At 40.0% G+C, this 23,676-nt stretch overlaps 1 protein-coding gene across 1 annotated transcript in view; it reads right to left on the bottom strand.

Moving 5' to 3' along the window:
• Positions 1-23,676, bottom strand: part of TEX14 (testis expressed 14, intercellular bridge forming factor) — a 35,390-nt gene that overhangs the window by 1,143 nt on the left and 10,571 nt on the right. The window contains exons 6-30 of the mRNA XM_064468256.1: positions 23,281-23,362; positions 22,718-22,848; positions 21,797-21,910; positions 21,223-21,346; positions 20,243-20,421; positions 18,915-19,066; positions 17,938-18,128; positions 17,562-17,712; positions 16,782-17,224; positions 15,419-15,525; positions 14,211-14,290; positions 13,384-13,650; positions 12,736-12,836; positions 12,285-12,404; positions 11,483-11,576; positions 10,692-10,782; positions 9,301-9,363; positions 8,081-8,208; positions 7,057-7,247; positions 5,415-5,466; positions 4,869-4,940; positions 3,973-4,050; positions 2,334-2,451; positions 2,047-2,142; positions 938-1,047 (exon numbers count right to left, since the gene is read on the bottom strand). Of these exons, the coding sequence (XP_064324326.1) occupies positions 938-1,047; positions 2,047-2,142; positions 2,334-2,451; positions 3,973-4,050; positions 4,869-4,940; positions 5,415-5,466; positions 7,057-7,247; positions 8,081-8,208; positions 9,301-9,363; positions 10,692-10,782; positions 11,483-11,576; positions 12,285-12,404; positions 12,736-12,836; positions 13,384-13,650; positions 14,211-14,290; positions 15,419-15,525; positions 16,782-17,224; positions 17,562-17,712; positions 17,938-18,128; positions 18,915-19,066; positions 20,243-20,421; positions 21,223-21,346; positions 21,797-21,910; positions 22,718-22,848; positions 23,281-23,362 (3,335 nt within the window). The remainder of the gene's footprint in view (positions 1-937; positions 1,048-2,046; positions 2,143-2,333; positions 2,452-3,972; positions 4,051-4,868; positions 4,941-5,414; positions 5,467-7,056; positions 7,248-8,080; positions 8,209-9,300; positions 9,364-10,691; positions 10,783-11,482; positions 11,577-12,284; positions 12,405-12,735; positions 12,837-13,383; positions 13,651-14,210; positions 14,291-15,418; positions 15,526-16,781; positions 17,225-17,561; positions 17,713-17,937; positions 18,129-18,914; positions 19,067-20,242; positions 20,422-21,222; positions 21,347-21,796; positions 21,911-22,717; positions 22,849-23,280; positions 23,363-23,676) is intronic.

The raw sequence follows: 23,676 nt of genomic DNA on the forward strand, positions 1-23,676 counted from the left end.
TAACTAGTGATTTGGGACATTTCAAACTTTGGGTGCCTAACTGGAAAGCAAAAGGTGTGTTGTAGAGCTGACTGCTGTACAAGTGTTACACGCCCACAACACTGAAGAGCAGCCTCCTTTAATTCATCTTGTGCTACACACTGAAACATCAAATGTTCTCTCTGAAAACAAAAGGCTACTGCCACCTTCTTTCCAGACCTAATCCCAGTTCTTTCATATTTTTTGCATAGCACTAAATGCACATTAACTTAGCCCGAGTACGTCAGCCCCCTCCCTGTAGTAAGAAACATCTTTAATTGAGAAATGTTGAAAATGGCAACCTTTTGCTTTATTTGTAGAATACCAGTCAGCTTTCAGAGTTCCTCATGGAGATTTGGACTTACAGAACAGAGGAAACACTTTTATTTTATCTTATTTTATCTAGTTTCTATTAAAGGAAAGCCAGGGGAGATGAGACCAAAACCGATGTTTAAGATATTTGATGGCATTAGCATAGACATCACAGGTACACACCAACCCATACTGACAGCAACCAAAGGCCTCACAGTGGGGAGCATTTAGGTGCCTAAGCCAGAGAGGCTGAGCACTAAACAAGGCACAGATGGAGCATTATCAGCTGCGTTTCAGTGCTTTCAAGTCAGTAGAGGAAACGGCACGCTCACTATGAGAGAGACTCTGCAACTCCAGCAAACGGTCCACGATGCTGTCAGTCTCAAATGACTGAAGAGATCAGAAAATTTTCAAGTGCCTCTGGAGAGTTGAACTCTAGAGCAGCTTCCCCTCCTTTAAAAGCACAGGATAGAAACAGTACCCAGATGGGGGAAATCAAGAAAAGCAAAGAACTAGCCTGTGCAAGCTCGACAAACTCAGTGCTAACAATATAATAAATGCGATACTGCCCAGCACAGCATCCAGTAGCTTTACAGACGAAGAGGACCTTCTGAACCCCGTGCACAGGTTTCTGGGGCTCTGCCTCTGGCCCCGGCTCTGCCTTCCTCTACTCTCGTCTTCCTTCCAACATCACCTCCATCTTGCACACTTGCAGCCCTTGAATGGCAGAGTTTTTTGCATCATTCAAATTTTTTGTATTTTCTTTTAGACAGGATGAATACAGGGCGCTAAACCAGAAGCCTCTGGAGATACCAGATGCCTTTTCGTTTTTACCCTGACCTACACTGGGCAACTGCCCCCTCCAACCCCCAAACTGCCTCTCCCCTCCAAGACTACATATATGCTTTAGCTTTACATCATTCACAGACTCCAATGATTCCTTACATAACAGCACAAAGTAAATGTCGTCTGACTGCAAGTGCGAATGGGCTTTGGATTGAGCCGTTTACCAACATGGCAGTATATACACTGCAGGAATCGGCCTGCCCTGTCGCCAAGATCCTCCTGATTAGCAGGACATTTGTCTTCTGTGTTCAAGTGAAAAAAAAAAACAAATCTGGATGCCAAAGACAAGGATATCTTTTGTTCCTCAATAAGATGTATGTTAAGAATGACTTATGATTAGTCACTGGCATTTACTGTGGAGTTGTTCAGAGTTACTAGGCTCTGACCTTCGGTTCCAAGAGGAAAAAAGTAAGGAAAAGATTCATAACCCAAATAAAAGTGGTGTATATATGACTTCTGCTATTTTTTTCATTTCCTCCTGTATTTCCATGCCAGTATTACCATCTTCCCAGGCTCTTCTTTCAAGTCTCTTCTAAAAAACTTTAATGATTCCGTTCTCTTAATGCACATTCTTCTCTATCTCAGAAAATCCACCGTTCTGTCAAATCACCTCAGATTTCTGTCAAGACTATGCACTGCCTTTCAAGCCTATCGAAGTATTTGCTTTCCACCTACACGAAATTATATTAACAAAACATTCTTTCCCCTCTCCATTTAGCATGGAGAGTTCAGACTGATGCCTCCAGGCAGGTTCCCTGACACATTACTGCCTGAAGAGTGACAGCACTTTTTTTTTCAGAGAAGTCCTGCATAGGTCTGGACTCAGAACACAAGACAAACTTATGAACAATATATCAGTTATCAGCTAACCCGAGAGCGTGTCCCTGAGGTTGTTGTTGGACCTCCTCATCTCCAGGAATCGCACGGAGCATTCTTTCTAAAACATCATCAAGAGTAGAGTGAGCCCTGGCGAATAAAAGATTTAAAATGGATGCTGGCAAATTTCATACTACACATTTTAAAAGAAAACATAATTATCAGGGTTCTTAAAAAAGGTGGCTTACTGTAAGCATTGAATCTTGTTAAAATACACTGGAAACTTTATTCTAAATCTTTGTAGCTCAAAGGAAACATGCCTTATCACCCTTTCTTCATACCTTTCTGTTTCCTCTGCTAGATTAAATGACTCCTTAGTCCATAAACTGTGGTTTCTCTCCTCATTTGTCTCAGGTTCTTTTTCTGACTCTCTGTCTTCCATTTTAATTTGATCAGGAACTATTCATATAAACAGAAAGATTTTAATATCAAAGGTATGAAAGAAGATAATAAAGAAACTAAAATGTGGTTTTATTTACTGCACTTGGGAAAGTTCCAGTTGTCCACTTCTCTATTACTTTTTCCTCGGTACTCTGATTCTCTGCCAGTTACGCAAATTCACATTATCTACAGTCAAAGGTGGCCAGTAGCACGACCTAGATAAATATTTTACTGTAACACATTTTTAGATTCACAGGACTGAACATTTTGCTTCATACTAAAATGAAAAATGCATGTGGAAATTAATCTTTAATCTTTCCCCTTACAATCCTAGATATGGGAGAAAAATCAAAAGAAAACCTGTGGATGTTAGCTTTGTTACCCTACTTAGCAAAATCCAATGATATCCCCCCCAAGACTTATCTCGGTAAGTTCTGTTCCCTACAGCATGTGAATATATTCAGCCACCTTCTGCTAAGCTATGATAAGCAGGAAGCAGTAGGCTGTCACAAAAATGGAGTCTGAAATAGCTGTACTTTATGCAAATACAACAGAACCACAGTGACTGAACAGCAAGCAATACAGGCATTCCTTACCACCTAAAACCAAGATACTCCTATGAATAAAGTCACGGTAGCTTCTACCCTTTGGGTAACAATTTTAAATGAGAAAAGATCTAACAAAGCTGTAGGATAACACAAACAAGTACTGGTATGATTCTCAAGTGACTATGCTATTTAAGCTTTTTTTTTTTAAGAGACTAACTCATGTTCTGCCTTTTTTTTGTCTTTTTTTTTTTTAAACTGCTCTTCTCTTTCTGACTCATTGGAAACAAATGCAGAGCCTATAAAGATTTAGGCTTTCTGCTCCTCCGACATTACTTGCTGTACATCTAAAAATTATTCCCACTTATTACTATTTGCAGTTTCAGAAGCACAAAGATTCACTATTGCTATCTTTGGTATCTTTGTAACAGCACAGGAAATACAATATTGATTACCCCAGTGGATGCTATTTTCTTACACCATGAGATCAGAGGCATTATTCCATTATGGTGAGTAAGAAACAGAAGCAGTTAGTGTGCCCTGGCCACTTTCTCAGCTGAACCACCCTCCTCCCAGAATGCCTACCGCGGCTCTATTCCACATCAGCTCCCCACCACCTATACTTTTGTGGGTTTCGTCGCTTACGTTTGAACGCAGCATGCATTACAGTGGCATAATAAAAGCAGAAGGTGAATTCTGATAGTTCAGGCCTGTAAGCCTTCCACCCCCGATCCCTGTAGACTTTAGAGAGCGAATACACAGAGAAACCCAGCAAACACTGGTGAAGTGGGTACTATTTGTGAAAACACGGCATACAACCTTACCAAGAAAGGGAAAATCCTCTCAAATTTCTGCTGAACCACAAAAAAAGCGCTAAAAATTGAAGTTTATGGTATAGCTGAACATACAGTGACAAGTATTCAGGGTAATTCTGCAGCAATGCAAACGTGATTTTCTACCTGCACTCTCTGCGTTAGGACTATGATCAACTAACCGTTCATTTGCACTCTCCAGTCATACAATCCCTTCTCTTTAAAGTCTTCAGCGATGGAATCTTGCTGCTTTAAATATCCTGTTAATAACAGTGTATTTCCTTATTGATTTAAATACTCTCTCTAAATTGACTCTATACAACCTGAAGTACCATATTACTTCATCCATCCAAACCTAGATGAAGAATTTTATATAATCGATAATTAGTTCATATATTAATCCTACAAATTGTCTCTGACCATTATTTATTCACTTGATGCCAGACTCCAGATGTCCTTGTTTTGGTGAATGAGGAAATAAAAAGATTGGAATATGTCTGGGTGCCTCACCTCGAAAAGAGCATAGGACCTAAATACATTTAATCATCCCAATGTCTGGTATTAGTTTAGAAAGAGTTTATAGCTGAATAACCAAAGGAAATTCTTCCATAACACACACCAGGGAAAACAATGCAGAGTTTTTACACTGTGTTCTGTCTGAAGATGTATGTGATTACAAAAAGAAACGTAAATAGCTGAGTCTAAGCTCTGCAAAGAAACCCGAGGGATGCGGCGGCCCAGCTTGCATTTGTTTTAACGGAGAACGTGCATTGCTCTGGGATACCTTTGAAAAATTCAGTCTACACAAAATTCGTCTTAGTGTTAAATTTCGTCTGCACTCAATAGGCCAGCTCCTGTCATCAGCAGCAACCAACCATTACGTGAAATGCAGAAACTTCAAGGACTAACTTCAATAACTGCCAGTTATTTAAACTGTTGATGCCTAACTTCCTAATCATCGACCTGATGGCAACTAATTTGGAAGCTCTTGTGTATTTTAGTAGTGAAAGATTTGGGAGAAATCCGGATTGAACACAGCTGGCAAGCTTCGTACCATTCTGGGCAAAGTGCCTCTTACCAATTTCATCCAGCAGCTCTTGGGGTGGTGGAGGCAGCTCATCAATGAAGTGGTTAGATGCCTGTGAGAGCGCTGAGAGAGAAAAAAAAGTCTAGCTAATTACCATTGATTAATCCTTAATAACTGTGATATAGGCTTACATTATGACAGCATCTTGCTGACATACTTCATTTGTCAACCTGCACGGGCCAGGCTCATTCACATTTTATCAAATATCCTTAAATAATTTCATAATGGAAAAATCATTTACAGCTAGACTTACACCTTCAGTTCTCAATCCTGTATTGCAGATTTTAGGCCAGTAACATTTACACTTCAAACACAGATTGATTAGAGGTCAGAGTGCTTAGTCTGCAGGTACAAACACAAAATCCATAACCTAACTGCCACTAGCCATACACAGCCATAGCACACAAACCTATTTATCCCTATAAAAAGAGATGCCCAGGAGGAAATAAAAAAACAAACCTGCAAAATTTCCTTTCAAATCTGTTTCTCCATTTATTGACCATTCTGTTTGGGCTGGTGCAGAGTTAAGAGACTTACCAGGTGCCTTCCTGGTGCTTCTCAGGGATGAAGCAACTACTGGCAACCCATCCTGTGTAAGAGCATACAGAATGAAACACAAGGAAGTAAACTGAAGAACTGTTGGTCTTCAATCCCCCCCTTCAACACACTAAATCCAAAATTAGGTAAGGCCTTAATTAAAGCCTTAGTTGACGATTAAATTTTTAAATAAGCTCTTTAGTCAGTTCAGAATATGAAAACAGAGGTAGCATCCAGGTAAGCCAGATGTGTCAAGAATTTTGCACAGGCTGCTGTGCACTCATCTTTTAGCCAGCCATAAGATACTGTCAGCTATGTAATCTCTGTCCATTTCGACACTCTGGGTGGGAATTCTCTGAAAGGAGAGTTCTGACGTCTCTTAAGTTCCCATTCTCTGATTTGAATCTTTAATTATTAAAGCCAGGCACACCAAAAGAGCCACAAAAATCACAAATTTGTAATCATAGCCAAGTCCTCACTGTCCTCAAAATGGAAACAGGTACTTCATGCCCTTAATCCTAGACTAAGATTTTAGACAAGAAAGTGACACAATCAAATATCTCCACAGAGCCAGTCAAGGCAGCACTGCACTGTTAATGGGCTTAACGAATTCCAACTGTCTGCTATGCAAGCAGAAAGACACAGACCTGACCTGATGACAATGAATGCAGTCATTACTGTTCTGGTTGAACAAACTTGAATTTAATCTTTAAATGACAACCCCATCAATAAGAAAGGCATAAAGGCAACTACTTTATATATAACTGTCTGAAAAGAGAGTTAAGATAATGCTGTGGCTCCAGAAAACCTTCAGTTCCAAAAAGATTACTGCAAACCACTACAGTGACCTTGGAAATTGTCAACTCCAAAGAGAGAGGATTTTTTGATGCAGCAAAGTTGATAACGTTATGCCACATCTGTGCATAAAAAGGACAAACTTAATCCCCTAATGCAAGGGCTTCCTGAACATTTACTTGCTTCCAAACTACTAGATGGAGGCTTCCACCTTAGTTTTCTTCTGCAAGGAATCACTCATTTACGTACTCCCCCCCACTAAGTTTTGAGAACTCTTCAGTTTCACGTGAAAACTTACATACTTGAACACAATGCACACGTATTTGTTTTAATTCAAGTTTATTCCCCACTTCCACATAGTCAAAAGCCTACAGTTCACAAGTCACTTGTGAATTCAGAGCAGTTCAGAGAAGCAACCTGCTGTTGCCTTACCAGAAGACCAACTGATAAATCCCCCCTCTCCCAACACCCCGCCCCCCTTCTACCCAATCATTTTGCTGATACTTACCACTTTGGTGTTCCAAGATTACTGGATCCAATGCTGGGAAATGGCAATTCTTTATGGCCAGGGAAAGGGTGGAGGGCAGGCAAGGCCCTTTTGATGGTGGTCAACATTTATGTAACATTAGGAGTAAGGGGAAGCCAACTCTTTATCATCAGTGGCGCACACTGACTGCTTTGAGATCAATCAGAACTTTTGTCATTATGTCAACAGATCCAGGATTCCAAAATACTCACAAAGACCTTGAAATATTTCTGTGCTTCTCACCTCACATTTATTTTAAGGAAAAGTAGTTTTAAGATATCTTAAAGAATGACTGGCATAAGGTATATTTTCTAGACTTACAGGCTCATTCAATTCTGATAAGCACACTCCTGAAGCACCAGAGGGAATTTCAGTGCTCCTTCCCTCTTCGTAGGCTGTAGTGAATGTCCTGGACTCTGCAGAAGAGATCTCTTGAGAACTGCGAAAGGAAGAATCTGAAGCTACTTCATGGTAGTGTTTGTATTTCTCAAAGGCTACTGGAATTTTTTCTTCTGGAATTAAAAAAAAAAAAAAGAAAAAGATTATCTCAAAGCTGGAGAGTGATTTTTGGATTTTTTTTCTGTCTTGGTCACATTCCAACAGAAGCAGAAAAAGGTTTCTTGTATTTGAACAGGTAACTGCACAGGCAACTCAGAAATTATTGTCCGCAAATTATGTCTATGCAGAAGTCCAAACCATTACCCAGGAGTTCAATCTCAGATGTTATTTATGCAAAACTTTGCCAACTGAGAAATTCTGGCTACTGTATTACACTGAATTAATGAAAGTACAAAGCAAATGATAATTCATTGCTCTTAAACAACACCGAAGTTCAACAAACATTGAGACTTCATCAACACTCAAAACATACTAAGTGCTTATTACATTGTCTGTCTTTAAAATGCTAAAATCTACCTGTATCCCTCTAAATCAATTTTAAATGTCTAAAACAATTTCTGATTTATGAAGGCTACCATTAACTACCAAGTAATTATCTTTCAGAGACCTTTCTGATTCGGGATTTTTCAGCTGTGGCCCTGCAAGTTCTCCCTCAGTTCTATGTTAGAGATTTCCCTATGTTAGAGGTTTCTCTGGACCAAGCAGGCTCTAACTACAACGTTGTAACCATCCGGACCAAAACAACGAGATCTCACACAAGAGGTACAGCATTTCTTGTGGTTTCTTACTCCAAGCCTGACATTTCTGCGTTGGTACTATGAGAATGGAGTTTCCATGATTCACATCAACGATTTTACATTACCAAGTCTTGGCTGAAAGGTCTGACTCCTGGCATAGAAAAGCCGAGTAATTCACTGGTCCTGCCTTCTTCCCTCCCTGCAGTTACCTGAGCTGAGCGGAGTGCTGATGCTCGTGGGCGCATGACTCGCTCTGGGCGTTTTACAGTCTATATCCCCGCAGTAGTTCTCTTGCTCGTAGGGGATACTTGACAAATCCTGAATATCTGTCGCTGATCTGAAGTATTGAAAGATGTTCTGACAGTTAGAATAGCCGCTTCTTACACTTGTGAATCACTGAATTCTGCTATTTTCAGGTTCTTTAAATTTTAATTTTCAAGTCTAGTTTTCCAGAAGGAATAGAGACATTCCCTTTGAAAACTTCCCACAGAATTCTTGGAAGGCTAAAGATCACCATCTTGAATAATCTTGCAGAGACAGATGATGTTAATTATTTGCTTTCCCTTCCTTTACAGGATATCTTAATTTTAATAATTCTCCTATAAAAGCAAACTCAGGAAACTGCCTCCAGAAAGGGCAAGGACTTCAAATGTGAACCACTAGGTAGAAAATTCTCTCCAAAGCCACGGGAAGACCTCAAGGTTTAACAAAAAATTAATGATCCATTAATTAAGGCTACATATAGGTCTTAAGAGCCTTTAGAAGAATTACTCGGGTAAACTGAAACTACTAAAGATCTGCACAGACAGTGATGTCCACTCAAGTTACAAAAACCCCTAAGTGGCTGCAGAACTGGGATTATATTAAGCAAACCAACATCTTCTGCAGATATACCCTGGGTTACACTGTCCTCACAAGACCATGAAATGAACAGATGTCTACTGTTACCAAGTCAGTAATTTCTATGCAAATCTTCATTATTCGTAAAAAGAAATTAACTTTACTAGTTAAGTCACAAGCCTCTTCTGCAAATTTTTGCTGACAATCTCAATCACCAGACCATTTCTGTAATAAAATTTATTTAGCTACATACTAACGACTTGCTCTTTAAAGTAATTTTATTTCTTCTGTGTAATATGGACAGAAGAAACAAGGAAACCGAACACTTTGATGTGAAGAAGCACACCCAGACCAACACTAAGTTAATTACTTATCAATACGAAAGTATTTCAAACTAAGGGCAACTGTATGTGATAGCTCTTATACCAATCTCACAATTTATCACAAGAAAATATTCTTTCAGTATTTCAGGTAGTCTCTCCCTCAGCTTTGGTCTGTCTCATCTTCCTGTTTTGCATCAACACAGAACTTGTTACAACGATAATGACCAGCTTGCTAGTTTTGATATCAAATGGTCTGTGGCTCTTACTCATCTCTTTCTTTGCATTCTTCCTGTGGCTCCCACAGTATGGCTTCTTGTGCTGCTTCAACACTGGAATGTGGGAAAAAAAAGGTCATATTCATTGATCCTTTATCCACATTCAGAGAATTCTGAAAATAAATGTATTTAGTTTCCTCTCTCTCAAAAAGTTTATAGGACTACCTTCTCTCTGAGGTAGACTGCATCTCATAAAAAATTTTTACTTAAAACCTTATTAGTTGGAGAGTACTAGGAGAAAAATGCCTTTTTAAGCACATTATGTATTGGTATCCGGCAAGGAGAAAACTTCTAATTGACATTTTCAGTTTTCAAACTGCATGTTAAATAAAAATCTATAATTATATATCACTGCACTGTTGTACCATCTTTGGATTGGTCTGCATCGTAAGGTATTCTCTCAAACTGTAACAAACCCATTCAAGGTCAAAGAGGCATTCAGAGGGGATTAGTCAGATGGTCAGAGAGCAACAGTCCTCTCTGTCCTGCTGGCAAAAGCTCAGTCCCTAAGGGAAGGGAGCAACAAAACCCATTATCTTTTACCTTAAGGCCAAGTATTTACACGCTTGCTGCCCACCTCTGACACCTCAGTTCCTCCAGCGGAGGGGAGAGAGTACAACGCTCACAGACAGTAGAAGCAGCTCTCACTTCTACACTGGAGAAAGCAAGTGGCTGCTAACTCTGGAGGAACAAAAGGGAAGCTGAGCTACAGCGAGGGAAGGGGCTTTTAGGCCTGAAAGCCACTGCTGAAAGACCTCCAGGGCAAAGACTGTTTCTCTTTAAGTGAAAGCACCCCTTGCCACGTGAGGTGCAGATTCTGGCCCACATCTGCATACAAGTAGAATGTCAAATTTAGAAAAATACTGGATATAATCACCTGATGTTTGACAGATGAGACCACGAGTCTCCAAGCATGGCCTAATGTTACCTGCAGGCAAGATGCAGTGAGCATACTTGCACTGGGATTCTTCCCACAGGAGGGGAACACTCATGATCTTCATGCCACTTGTGCTCCAACACAAAAGTACAACAAAATTAAAACAGATGACTGAAGTCTTAATTTGCATTATCTTTGCTCTGTTTAATACTGTGGCTTATCAGTGTAAAAGGAATTGTAATATATACATGACTTATTTTTCCCATTTTAGCTCCCTCATTAAGCAAACAAAAAAACCCCAAACACTGTAAAAGACAAAACCCCATGAGACTTGTGAGAGTCCTTTTAATATTTTCTTGGCAAGAAACTATGATAAGTAGACAATCATTAAAAAACACCACTGGCATCTTATTTGAATATTAGATATATAAGCAGGATTAATAAAGAGAGCACACTTTATAACCTAATTTATGCTTGAAGCAACAATGAAAATAAGTCCATCTACCTGGCCACGGGCATATGGCTACGTTGATTCACTCCTCGTGTGTTACTGCCGGAGTTCTGCGCTGCTGTGCTGCAGAACAGTATTCTTCCTCCTGAATACAAATAACAAATGTTCCCCGTTATTGGGTTTTCCAAGTACAAAAGAAAGTGACACAACTCACTGAACAGGAAATTGGAACTTTATTAAATTTTTTAGTTCTTGTGACCTTTGTTGTTGTCAAGAGACAAATGTGTTTTAAAGATGCATTTTCATAAACATACCCCAGCTGCCAGACAGTCAGCCACTGAAGCACTGGGGAATATCACAACATTTACAAATTTGAGCTGAGAGGCAACAGACTAGAGAAACAACAATGATCCTTCCTTTACTCTGCACACACACAATGTCAGCTCTTACAGTTTTGAGCTCCAGATCCTCTAGCAACAAGAATATTAATGTGTAAATACAATTCTAATTCAGTTCCCAGCACCAGAGCGAGTTGCAAAAAAAGATTAAACTTAGCCCTAGGGTAAAAACAAAAAGGTTGTTTGGGGTTTTTTTTAACTGAAACACAGCAAGTATATAATCATTGCACTCACCAATATTTCAGTGACTGCAAAACCCAAACCTCATCTTCCAAAATCCTGAGTATCCTGAACTCTCACTAAAATAATGGGGAATAAGAGACCAAGCAACCCTGAACAAAACCAAGCTCCAGCCTTCTGACAGGAGTGCTGCTGACAAAAATGTAAGTGCAACAAGACTCCATCTACCTGACTCAAAGGACCTTCAAAAAAAGAGAGCACATTTACCTGAACCCTCAATACCTGATCCTGCATCTTCAGGTAACTGTTTCTGTAAAAATCCTTCACAGGCGTCTTCTAATTTGTCCTCAGCATCTGAGGTCTGAAGGGGGCAAAAAAAAAAGGAAGCTAATTCACTTTCTCACAGGCAGGCTGTCAAGAGTAGGACAACTCTCACAGGATGATGTTCACAATAATCAGAATGGAGAGATTAACTTATCGGCAAACAGCATGGATTGGATTTAACAGTAATTTCATACATTAGTATGAAACCACATAAGTATCCATGCAGTAGTTTCAAATCTTCCAAGGAAGGAATGAAGGTTGTTTTAAGGCTATTGAGTACTGTAATTGATAGAGCTGTGAAGGAAAGGCCAGGATTATCAACTGCCTAAGACTTTTCTCAGCCATAGATTATGGAATTTCCTAGTAAACAAATTAATAAAACATGCCCTGGTGTTTTGGGAGTCTGCATGTTTGTGGGGTTTTAGTTGGTTTGTTTTGGTTTTGGGTTTTTTTTGTTTTGTTTTGGTATTTTGTGTTAGGGTTGTTTTGGGGTTGGTTTTTTTTGGGGGGTAAGCTGTGTGTGGGGTGTGTGTGTTTTAAAGGAACGAGGTTAGAATTCTCTTACTTTTAGATAAGTCTTTATTTGTAGATATTATTTCAAAAGAAAAGAATAAAAGCTGTCATTCTCCCATTTTCTACAGCACTTCTTGAAATTAAATGGGAGCATAATAAAACCACATCTTGTGTAACTTACATACAAAGTTCTTGACACAGACTTCATTCTGGTCTTTTCTGTTACTTTTACCTCTAGTTCTGAACTTCCCTGAGCAGCAGGAGGAAGGAAAGTATCAGGATTAGGAGTCAAGACTTCTTCAGACACATCGGCAGATGAATTAAGGGAACAGTGTAATTCCCTTGAATGCACCTGTGAAAGACATCGTCATTTGAGAGGCTTTCTCCACCCTCCGTTAAAGAATATACATTTTAGTCAATAATGTTAAACAATACTGCATCAAACTGAAATTATGTTTAATTTGATCTCTCTGAGTTTCAACCCACCTCCTGCTCCTTACATTACCTTGATGGTTTGTAGAACCAAACCAAAAAAGGGCGGGGAGGAGGACAAGGGATTGTTAGTCAGATCACAACTGAAAAATCAGCTGTGGTGGTAGTTCAGTGTGCAACCTGGAGAGACCAGGCTAAACTGTTTTACAGATAACTAGCTGCAACTAGACTTCTTGGATTACTACACATACTCTAGAGAGATTCTCAACTGGTTGAAGGAGGACTGAATTCTTATGAATGGCTATTCCAGACTCCGCTTGTTCATCCTGCGATGGCGACTGGCAACTTCCCCCTAGGACGTCAGAATGGAACAAAATTATTAGGCAAAAAATAATATGAAGTGAGCGATCTGAACCACGGATGGAATATCAATGAGAGTAGACAGTAAAACCACATTGTCTCTCAGAAACAGAGAAATAATGACATTTAAATGCTCACATCATTAATCTCGGCATGCGAAGCTTTCCCTGTTCCTTTATCCGTAACTATTACAGAAGCACTACCCAACTATGCTGCTACAGAAAAAACAACTCTGTAGTCCAACTGAAAGAAATAAAGTGTGAAATCATACTCATACAGTTGAAAGCTTTGGGTTTCCCATGCTGATACATGGTAATAAATGACGATGAAAGGTCTCCAAGCTCACTGGACATTACCTCCGCCTATTAGCAGCTAATACTTGTCTTGGTCTATTATTTATGTTCACCAAAGACTGAGCGATTGACCTGCTGTGGGGGCAAGACTGGAAGACAGAACTGACAGTTCTTGTAACACAATCACAGAAGCTGAAATCTGCTGGACAAAAAGAAAAGAAATTCTCTTTTGTTTTCCAACCTTACCTCCAGAACTCCTGAATGCAGACTCCAGATCACTCTCCTCAGATTCACATGTATCCTCACTGCTCAGATCCAAAGGCTCAACGTCATCACCTGTCTGACACCTGTATCTTTGTTGGTCTTGACTTTTTTGGACTCTAAGAGTGACATGTTGAAAGGCTTCCTTTATACTCTCTGCTTCACTTTCAGATGTACATTCACTGGCCAGATATGGAGAGCCAAGTTCTAGTTGTCCCCAGGCCACTCTTCTGGCCATTTGCTCTACTTCAGCTACACAAAAAGAACAAAATTACCAGTTCACACGACAGAGTCTGGACCTTTAAAGCATTCCCTGTATTTCACTGTGTCTGCAGACTTGGAAATGCTGAAGTTCTAGCCTGTAAACTCATTTATCATGAAAAGAGCTAAACACAGGTTCCTCCCATTTTAAGTAAAGCTTAAAACCTGTACGCATTGATATGGACAAGTCTTTACACCAACGATTTCTGTTAGTTTGCATTCTCTATTATTCATGCCTGTACTGCCATCCACTGGTCATTGCTATACTACCCTTTCTAAACTCTCCCTCCCTTACATCCTCCAAAACAGGGCTAGAAATTCCTTGAGCTTTAGAATCAAACCATCTTAATGTGGTAGTGATTATTTTATGCCCTGAACATGCAAGACGCAGGATCCTACTCATTCGGTTTTCAGCCAAGAAGAGCCTAATAGAGCTTCAGCAATTAAGGCACACAGACCTTTCTTAAGTAATAAAATGTGTTAAGTTCTAACATGCTGCGCTGCAATAAGACTTGCTAACATTAATGCCAAGTTAACACTGATTTACTTACTCCTCCATTCTGATTGCATCATCCTTCTCTCCTCACTTATTTTTGTACTGTAAATTTCAGATCTTGATTTCGGATAGCACCTATAATAAGTTGTTATGAAATGCATCAAACTCTGTTAATGCACAAGCGAATTGTGTTAAGTATTCCCCAGTCAGTAAAAGACTGGAAGATATTTTAATGTTAAAAGGCTGAGAGCACACATGTTCTAAGAACTCAGCAGAACTACCAGACTGAGCCATCAGAAGGTTAGAAAGCAGTTATTTAGCTCTATTTCAGATTGACCAGACAAGCTGTACATTAAATTCTAGATTTCAAAAGCTGCCAACTGCCTTCAGGTGATATAGCTATACAAACACTGACAGCCAATGAGTGCTATGTGGATGTGTTTTATTCAGGTCAGTGAGGTGATCAGTGGACAACTGTAGATATTCACAACTTCCAACTTGGATAACAACCATCTACCACCAACCCAATTCCAATCCAGCGTTCGTTCCCTTGACCGATCACATGTCAGCATCTGGCGTATTGATGTTCTAACCACCGATGTCCTTTATCAAAGGGCCTCACTGATCCAGCTGGGCCACGAATCAACTGAAAAACTGCAACAGTTTTCCCAACTGATTTGGCCCAGCCTGTCCCATCTTTCCACTAATAAGATACACTCATTTGCTCAAGTTTTGCCAGGTACTTTTAACATGTACTTTCCACCCATACTTAGAAATACAAAGGGACGACATTAAAAAGCACAGCAAACATAACGAAGTAACATATGCTTTGTTGTCACTGGGTTTAGCAAGACCGTTCTGTTCCCACAGCCCCTAACACAGGTCCTAGTCCTACACCTATGAAAGCCAAAGTATTTCTACTGAAAATTGAATGAGGCTGTGCAGAGAGAGGAGAACTACCCTTACTAGTAACCCGTTAGATTGCTCTCCTTAGGCACCGTTACAGTTTTGGACCACTGACCTCCATCAGAGAGGCATTTGGAATCTGTCTGAACACCACTCTGAAAGCAACCGCCCTGTGGCAGCAGTTACCCTGTCAGCTCTGCAGCTGACAATGCCTCACAGTAGGTCCTAACTGGACAGATGGCTTTTGCCTTACTGAAAAACATGTAATGCCATCCTGGATGTGTCTGCTTTTGACAGTGGCTGTATCGAGATGAATCTGTTAGAGTTAACTCTTCTATGGAGACAATCAGAACTCACCACCTCTCTTCTTCACTTCCACTTGCTGCAGAATGTGAATCACCTCCTCTCCGACACTGCAAGTTGAACTTTTTTTTGCATCTTACAGATACATGTGGGAGTAAAGGCTGAAATGAGTCCAACAAGCCATGATTCAGCACACGTTGAGCATTCTGGTAATTACTAGTTGAGCTGCCTATGAGGTATACTAACAACCAGACAACCAGACCGTGCAACCTTGATTTCCTGGGTTGTATTTTAGTAGCGCTGCTCATGAGGAAGAATGACAACTCCAGGCCTTAGCCTAGTAAAAGCTCTGCCCTGGATTTATAGCAGGTTTCATATGTATGCAGGCAGACTGTCGTAACACATAGTTCCCAGGGGAATGAGAGGACCTAAATGACTCAAGATTATTCCCACAGCAGCTAAGTACATGAATTTCTCTCTTTCTCTTTGGGTTAAGCATGTCAAGTGCTTATATTTAAGAATGAAAATGATCTACAAGTCCCTACTAATGACAGCTTAGATCTCCATAACTAAACATAAAAATCTTTCTCTGCTTGTCCTTTCCCTGACAACCCCACCTCCATTTTAGTACAGGATTTTATTCCCTCCTGAGCCACTGGACTAGTATTTTGCTGGGGGAGGTGTGGAGAAAGAAGAAATAATGCCATTGCACCGCTGAGTTGACTATTTTCATTCCTATACGTAATGCATATGGTATGTGCATATATTTTAAAAGACAGATTCATCCCTCCACTTGGACAACATCCATAACTACGTCTCTTTACCTGCTAAGGAATACAGAAGGGACAAGCAGTCGTCCTGCTCAACACTTTACCTCACGGTCTAGGCTCATTTGATCATCCAGGCCTTTCACTGCACTGAAGCTGAGATCATGATAGTTGTTTCCATTTTTACTCTTACTCGTCTCGTAACAGGACTCCCACTTTTCATTTTGAATTGCCTCCAACTCCTTCGCTGTCTTTGAAACAGCTTGGAAACTGTCTCCACCCAACGCTCCCTGTGCCTGACATGTCATGAGTGGTGGAGTATAATGACTTGATGGTGGGCCTATAGGCTTCCATAAAAAAATATTAACTCCAGAAAAAGGGCTACTGGTATTTTGGGAAGTATCATCAGATCTGTTCCAGTGTCTTTCTTGAAAATTTTGCTTGGAAAGCTGATTTGTTCTGATTTCTTGGAACAGCTTCTTTTGCTTTTCAGTGGCCTCTAATTTGTCCAGTTCCTCCTCTATTCTGCACAGGGAATCTGCTGCCTGCTGCAACATGCTTTGCAAAATTTTAACATTAAGGACACATTTGCTGATGTGCTGCTCATTTTGAGGCAGACTACTCATTCTTTTCCCAACATCTCCTCTCACCTGTGCCGGTATGAATAGGTCAGAAGCCTCACTTATCTTCTCCTCCTCTTCTCTAGTGTACTCTGTACCCGATTCTGAAATGGCACCTTCCTCATAAACTGGCCTTTCCTCACAGTGCACTCCTGGGGCCACATACAGGTCACTGAGGGTAGCCTTATCTTTTTCCTTTTGCTGCCTTTTTTCATCCTTTAGAGTTTGACCTAAACCAGCTCCTTCTTCCAGGAAGTCTTCATGAAGTTCTGGAAAACTGGCAAAGATTTCATTGATTTCAAAGCTACAGAGGCTGTCATCCACATCGCTGACACTGAGGGTTGCCTGGAGTTCGGAAGCTGCATCATGATTTCTGTCCTGTGCAACTGGCTGTAGACTGGTTGATGCCTCTTGGTCCACTAAAGCACTATTCTGCTCAGGAAAAAGGGAGCATCTTGGGGCAATCAAGCTGTCTGAAAAAATTAGATTTTAAGTGTTAAGCCATTTCCCCAGATGTCCATCAAACACTCTGCTTTTGTACCTTTAGGAGTTAACATCTTTTAGAGATTACATGAGCAGCATTTAATACCTCTGCAGAAACCAGTGTGCCTGAACTTCAAATATTAACCAGACCTGAGTTTACATTAAAGGTTAGGGTGGTAGATAGGATCCAAAGCTAACTGCTTTCTGTTTTCAAACTGTGTCATAAAATCTAGAAATGCTCACATTTTAATTATTTATATTAGACCTTTATCGACTGAGGAACACACTAAGTGAAGGACACATGACATCTTGGTAGAAGAAACTCACCAGCCTTGGTAATCTCTTTTCCCTGCAGTTCCTGTGTTCTCTTCTGGTAGCTAAAAGCTGATGCCAAACAGATGTTCACATCTGCAAAAACAGCAGGCCTTTGTGCTTTAGACAGTTCATCAGCATGAGCAGTTTGAGACTTTGTTAAGTCCTGTAACACAACAAACAGAATAAAAGACAACTCTATTTGACAGTGCAATGTCTCTACCTTCTCTTTTAAGGTGATTTGTCTCCATGATCAGAAAAGTATACTCAGTGTTTAGACTGGACACACAAAAAAGCCTCCCACCTAGATTTAAGTGGAAGAACTTGAATCTGAATGGACACAAAACTCTGCCATTTTAAATACATAAAAGGCTACAATCCTGGAAGTCACCTTTAAGTCATTTTTCAGTATATACTGAATATCCTGAAATTTCACAGAGCGGTTCTTCTGTTTAGGTTCTAGCCCCGACTTTATGATACCGTAATAGGGCATAGGAAGTCTGACATCTGCTTCTAACCGCTGTCCTGAAATTATGAGCTGTTTAATAACCGAGTCTTCAAGGCCTTTCCAGGGAGGGGTCTCTGCAAGACATAGATATAGACTTTATGTCACAAGCTGTGTATCAATGTTAACGAAAATAACGGGGGGAGAGAAGATTCAGATACTGAAGCATTACTGTCCGCACATTCCCTGATTCACAACTACTGTCATGAACCAAACAGGCACTCATTCCAGTCTGGCATCTCCTCCCTATCTTATTCCAAGAGCAGATGCTTTAAAGGGAGCTGACAGCAATCTCTAGAGGACAGTTACACTGTAAACCACACTCTGGATTTTTCATTACCAACTAGCTAATAGAGGGTTTAATTTTTAGGGTAATTATTTATCCCATTCCACTGTCAAAGCAGTCAAAGTCAATACATAACATACATTACATTATCTGTAATAACAATACCAATACATTATCTGTGAGTTATCGTAATGATCAAAAAGATGAAAGCTGCACAGCCTTGTTTTGCACATGGCAAAGACTTAACTGAAAGTTTTGCTGTCTTCAGGTGAAGAAGAAAGATAAACAGCAGAAAAACACCATACATGAAATTGTACCTCTCTAATACCAACCATTTATCTCATCCTTTAGTTAGGCACTTTTAAGTTTTCTGATTACATTTTACAAAAGTTTCCAGTACTCTTTGCTATTTTCATTAACATTTGGGGGTTTTTCCAAGTTAACTCTGTATGAGCCATCACATCAAGGTTTTATCCAGTTATGTAAGGGAATTAAACAGACATTAGGGGCTGGCAGTCTGCATTGAAACCGTGCAGTGGGTTACCCTAGTGCCAAAAGCCTAAACCTACAGAGGTACCTGTCAAGGCCTCCTGAATTACTGTACAGAAGCTATAAATATCCGATTTGACTGTGACAGCTTCTTCAAGGATTACTTCAGGAGAGCACCACTTATACAGCTGGACTGGGACAGGAATACGTGTCAGATCACTGTGTTCTCCACCATCTTTGCTGCATAAAGGGAAAAAAAAGCTGTAAATTGGGACATACAGCACACTCAGCTAGAAAGTCTATCTTTTGGAATTAAACACCTGAGTTTGTTATATTCGCTTTTAGTTTAAACACCTAAAAAGCCCAGAGTATACCTGCAAATAAAAATGTGTAGTATTTTCACACCAATAAATGTATTTTGGCACATTACAGCCAAGACTTTCTGGTGAAAGTAACACCTCCTTTAACAAATTTACACTCAAAAAGAAATCAGAGAAAGCTGAAAATTTCCCAACAGGAATTTTAAAAACAACCCTTTAGCTCTGTCCAGTGTTCTCTGACTGCGGACAAAAGGGAAGAAGGTGCCACCTAACCTGTCAACATTTATTTTCCAATGTCTGCGTACATCTAGAAAATAACTTCTTCCTCACATTTAACTATAGGGTTTTTTAATTATTCATTTCACAGTAAGCTGTATCTGAAATATCCAATAAATTACCGAGATTTATTAACAAATTGAGTTTGCAAGGAGGTTAGGAAGTATCTTTGCTCCTTTCAGGACATCACCATCAGCAAATATTTGTTTATTATCTATTTTACTTTCTTTCTTTACAGCCTAACCAGCCATTTACTTCCTTTCTAATCAGACTGCAGTACAGGAAAGAAGTAAAAAATGTGTATAAGTAATAATTTACCCAGAGGAAATGAATGGTGTCCCTCATAAAAGAAACACTCTTTTTGTCACTGGTGGCACTTAATTACTACCAGTTCAATGAGGTGTGGAATCTTCAACCATTTTAGGTAAGCCTCCATAAGCTCAAGTTCAGTATAACAAGAAGAGATTTTAATTCTTCCCAGCCCAGCAGCAGAATTAGTGACTCAAAGAGGATTTTCACCTCTGTTCTATAAGATTAGGTTCTACCTCCCTATGAAAGTATTTTTATACTCCAGTAAAGAGCTGTTTCTCTTACTATTTTCAGACACTTAGAAACTAAGTCCACCTGAAACTTGCCACACTGCCTCTGGCAAAGTTACTGTGCCTGAGCAGTGACAACTTGGAGTTCTTTACTCCTGTAACTCTGTTACCTGGCTCAGAGGCAGGAGCCCCCAGTCATCCAGAGGGCACTTCAGCAGAATTTAGCACCAAACCTGACTTGTGTTTGTCCCTTTCACAAAAACAGTGAGGAAGTTCTTTACCTCTCTATCATGTATTCCAAGTTGCACAGCTTTGCCTCACCAGAAGAAACAATCTGAATAGCATAGGAGGTAACTGAACGGTGGATAAATCCACGGGAGTGTAGAAAACGCAAAGCATCATTAATTTGGAGCAGCACATACAAAATTGTCTCCATGTGCAGTACTGGGAATTCTGTACGCTGAAAAAAACCCAGAAGAACCAAACTTGCATTGCAGGTCTTTAAGGCTCAACGTAGGGGAAAACTACTATTGTACTGAAGACATAAAGAAAGCAAACATGAAACATACTGTAGTAAAAGTCAGACGAATTGCACTTGCTAAATTATGTTTATTCTCAATACCAAACCAACTAATAACACCTTAAAAATTGGTTAAGAAAAAGATATTGACTACACCAAAATTCACTCTGAAGCAGAATGAATTCTTAGCATTTCTTGCCTTTGACTGCAATTTCTCCAGTAACTTAGGTGCCTGTATTCAAAGTTAAAGAAATAAAATAATGACTGAATTAACCACACTGAAAGAGAAAAATATTGAATGACAAAAACAAAACACAGATCAGTTGATAAAAACAAACAAACAAACCAAAACCACAAGTGAGTTCATGCCTTCACCTTTATACAGAGGCGGTTTGCAATGTATTGCATGCAAATATTCAAGGGCAAAAGCTGGTCTCACCACATTTGCGGTATGAAACCAAATGCAGAAGATTAAAAGTTCAATTGAATTAACAGCAGCCATTTTAAGACTGACACCGAACAAGAAAAATCAATGTAATTGCACCTAAATGTTAACAGAAGTATTTGCCAATTAAAAACCTTTAGCAGCCTACACAGAATATCTGATACTGGGCAATGAAATAAAACCCAGACACACAGACTGATCGTCTTGTCTTGTTCTTTGAGTAAAGAGGGCAGATGTAATTATTAAACTTCTTCCTCTCAATTAATTACTATTAAAAAACCAAGTATTCCAATTACCCTTTCATGAAGGATGCTGTACAGAGAACCAAAGTTAACCCTTTCATATACTAATCGGGTTTTCTCCAAGTCACTAGACAGACAAACAGACATCAACTGCAGCAAATGAGGATGACGGAGTTTACTGTAAAAGGAGAGGAAAAGAAAATTGTAAGGGAAATCTGAGATTAAAAGACAAGAGTCCTGGCCTTCTAGGCCTTTTTATCAATACAATGTGAATCCTTCTAATTTATCATTAAAATACCCACAATTTTAAAAGAACCATAGATTAGGAGGCGTTTGGGAAACAGCACTTACTGTAGCAACTAGGAGAATCTATAAATAAGCCATCAGGAAATGTGCAAGGAAGCATTTGTCCAGACATACGAGAAGAGACTAGCACCTTCTCCTGTATTAGCCACTGGGGAGCAAAGAGGGCAGGAAGAGACAGGAGAAGACGAGACCAGTATTTCTCATTTGGAGAGAAAGTGCAGCCACAGCCGGACAGTCCTCCCGAGGTTAATCCCATCTCCTCACATCACTGGAGACACCCAAACCCCAGGAGCACTTGTGGCTACTGCACATTCTTTCTTACCTACTATGCTCCTGCTCTGCAATGAGGAGATCAGCTAAGCGTAGTTTACTACAGTTCCGATGGGGCTCAAAGCTGAGTTCCTTCACTGTAACTCTGCTGCCTCCCCACATTAAGCTACAAGGAGAAGAAAAGGAATTTCTACGAGATGCTTTCTGCAGTATTTTCTTCCAGTTATGGGATTACTTACAAATAATTTTGTAATTCTGAAACTCTCTGGTGCTGTCTCCTCCTGTTGGTAATAGCACGTGCTCTTTCAAATTGACAGTAAGTTCTCATCCTGTTAAAGACTGGATGTAGCTGGAGATGTTCGCTGCCCAAAGATGCTACCCTTCCATGACCCAAGGTAAAGAACAAGGACACCCTGAAACTCCCTTCACTGAAGGCCATCAGCCCACTGTGACAGAGTTTTGGAAAGATTAAATCACCAATTTGTCAATTCTCTGGACGTCTCTGAGGCACAACCACTTGCTACGCAATACAAAAGATTCAAAAAGGGTTCGGTTGGCTGTTGCAACTCTCATTTCAGCACAGTTTTGAGCAAGTGGGCTGCAGCCATGCATATCCAGAGGCCGAAGGTCTGACCCCACAGTTACAACGACTAAGCCCTGAACAACAGAATCTGTGCAACCCCAGCAACCTCTTTCCCACCACAAAAGGAAGCAGTACCGAAACATCGCAATCAGTGAACAACCAGAATTGGGTTCATATTGATGGAAAGGACAAGACCAACCTACAGATATCAGGGGAGTCTAAAGAAGATATTAATCAGCAGACTGCAGAAAAGTTGCAAGCAGAAAGCAGGGGATGAATATAGAATAGACAAGGAAAACTATCCAAACAAAGCATCTGGTACAACAACTTGCTGCTTGATAGTAACAGATACACACTAAGAGGGGCTAAAATCCACTTGATTCCACTTACTTTGTCATGATCATGTATGGTCCAACACGGTAAGAAAATGTTGGTTCATCATCTGCCTGAACCACGTCTTTTTCCCCAATAATAGGGAGAGATGCCAAGTACCCCAGATGCCCGCTGCCTGCAAGATAAAACTGAAACAAGACCGGGACATAACCAACAGGAATATGCAACGGTTCCCAAGATCCATCGCATCTGCTGCAAGGTCACAAAAAACTGGAGTGCAGTCCGGTGGGAGCGTCAGCCAAAGCATCAAAATGAAATGTTAAGATATCTACGTCAAAAGCTTAACTTTCGAGTGAAGCTGAAATAGCGAAAGCAGAACCAGCCCTTAAGAACTCCCACAGGTGATGTTTAACGGGAGAGTTTTTATTGCCTTTTCCAAACCAGCTTCCTCTGATAAGGCCTACTAATGACTAAAGGCCTGAATATTGGCGCTTTCCACTATTTCCATAGAAATAAGAATGCAATGAAAATTAATAGCACAGGTGGGGTAATTACTGTGAAGAATATGTGACTCTGAGAAACTGTACTAGATTAGAAAACCATTACCCATAGCATCTTACCTTCCCAAAACCAAAGCTGTAAATGTTCCTGGCTGCATTAGCTCCGCCTTTTAGAAGTCTACCCAGAGGGCTGTCAACATTTCTAAGTATCAAAAACATTAGGAACGAGTAACTAATATGCTAAGGTTTTGAGTAAAACACACAAAAAAAAGAGAAAAATGCAGAAATCCTGCAAAAGCCTTGTATTTCAAATGTTGCATTTGACCGGTCGCACACAAAAAGTGTAATGCGGATGCTGAGATTGCAAATTATTGTGAATTCATTAAAACTTTTTAGATACACCATTATGATATGTAGTTGGCTGTCTTGCTTTAAACAAATAAAAAAATATACGTAGACACACACACGCAAAGACATCCTGCATCACCTTTTGTTCCCAAGTACGTATTTTTCCTA

The sequence above is a fragment of the Phalacrocorax carbo genome, chromosome 17 (assembly GCF_963921805.1).
Source record: "Phalacrocorax carbo chromosome 17, bPhaCar2.1, whole genome shotgun sequence".
Lineage (NCBI taxonomy): Eukaryota > Metazoa > Chordata > Aves > Suliformes > Phalacrocoracidae > Phalacrocorax > Phalacrocorax carbo.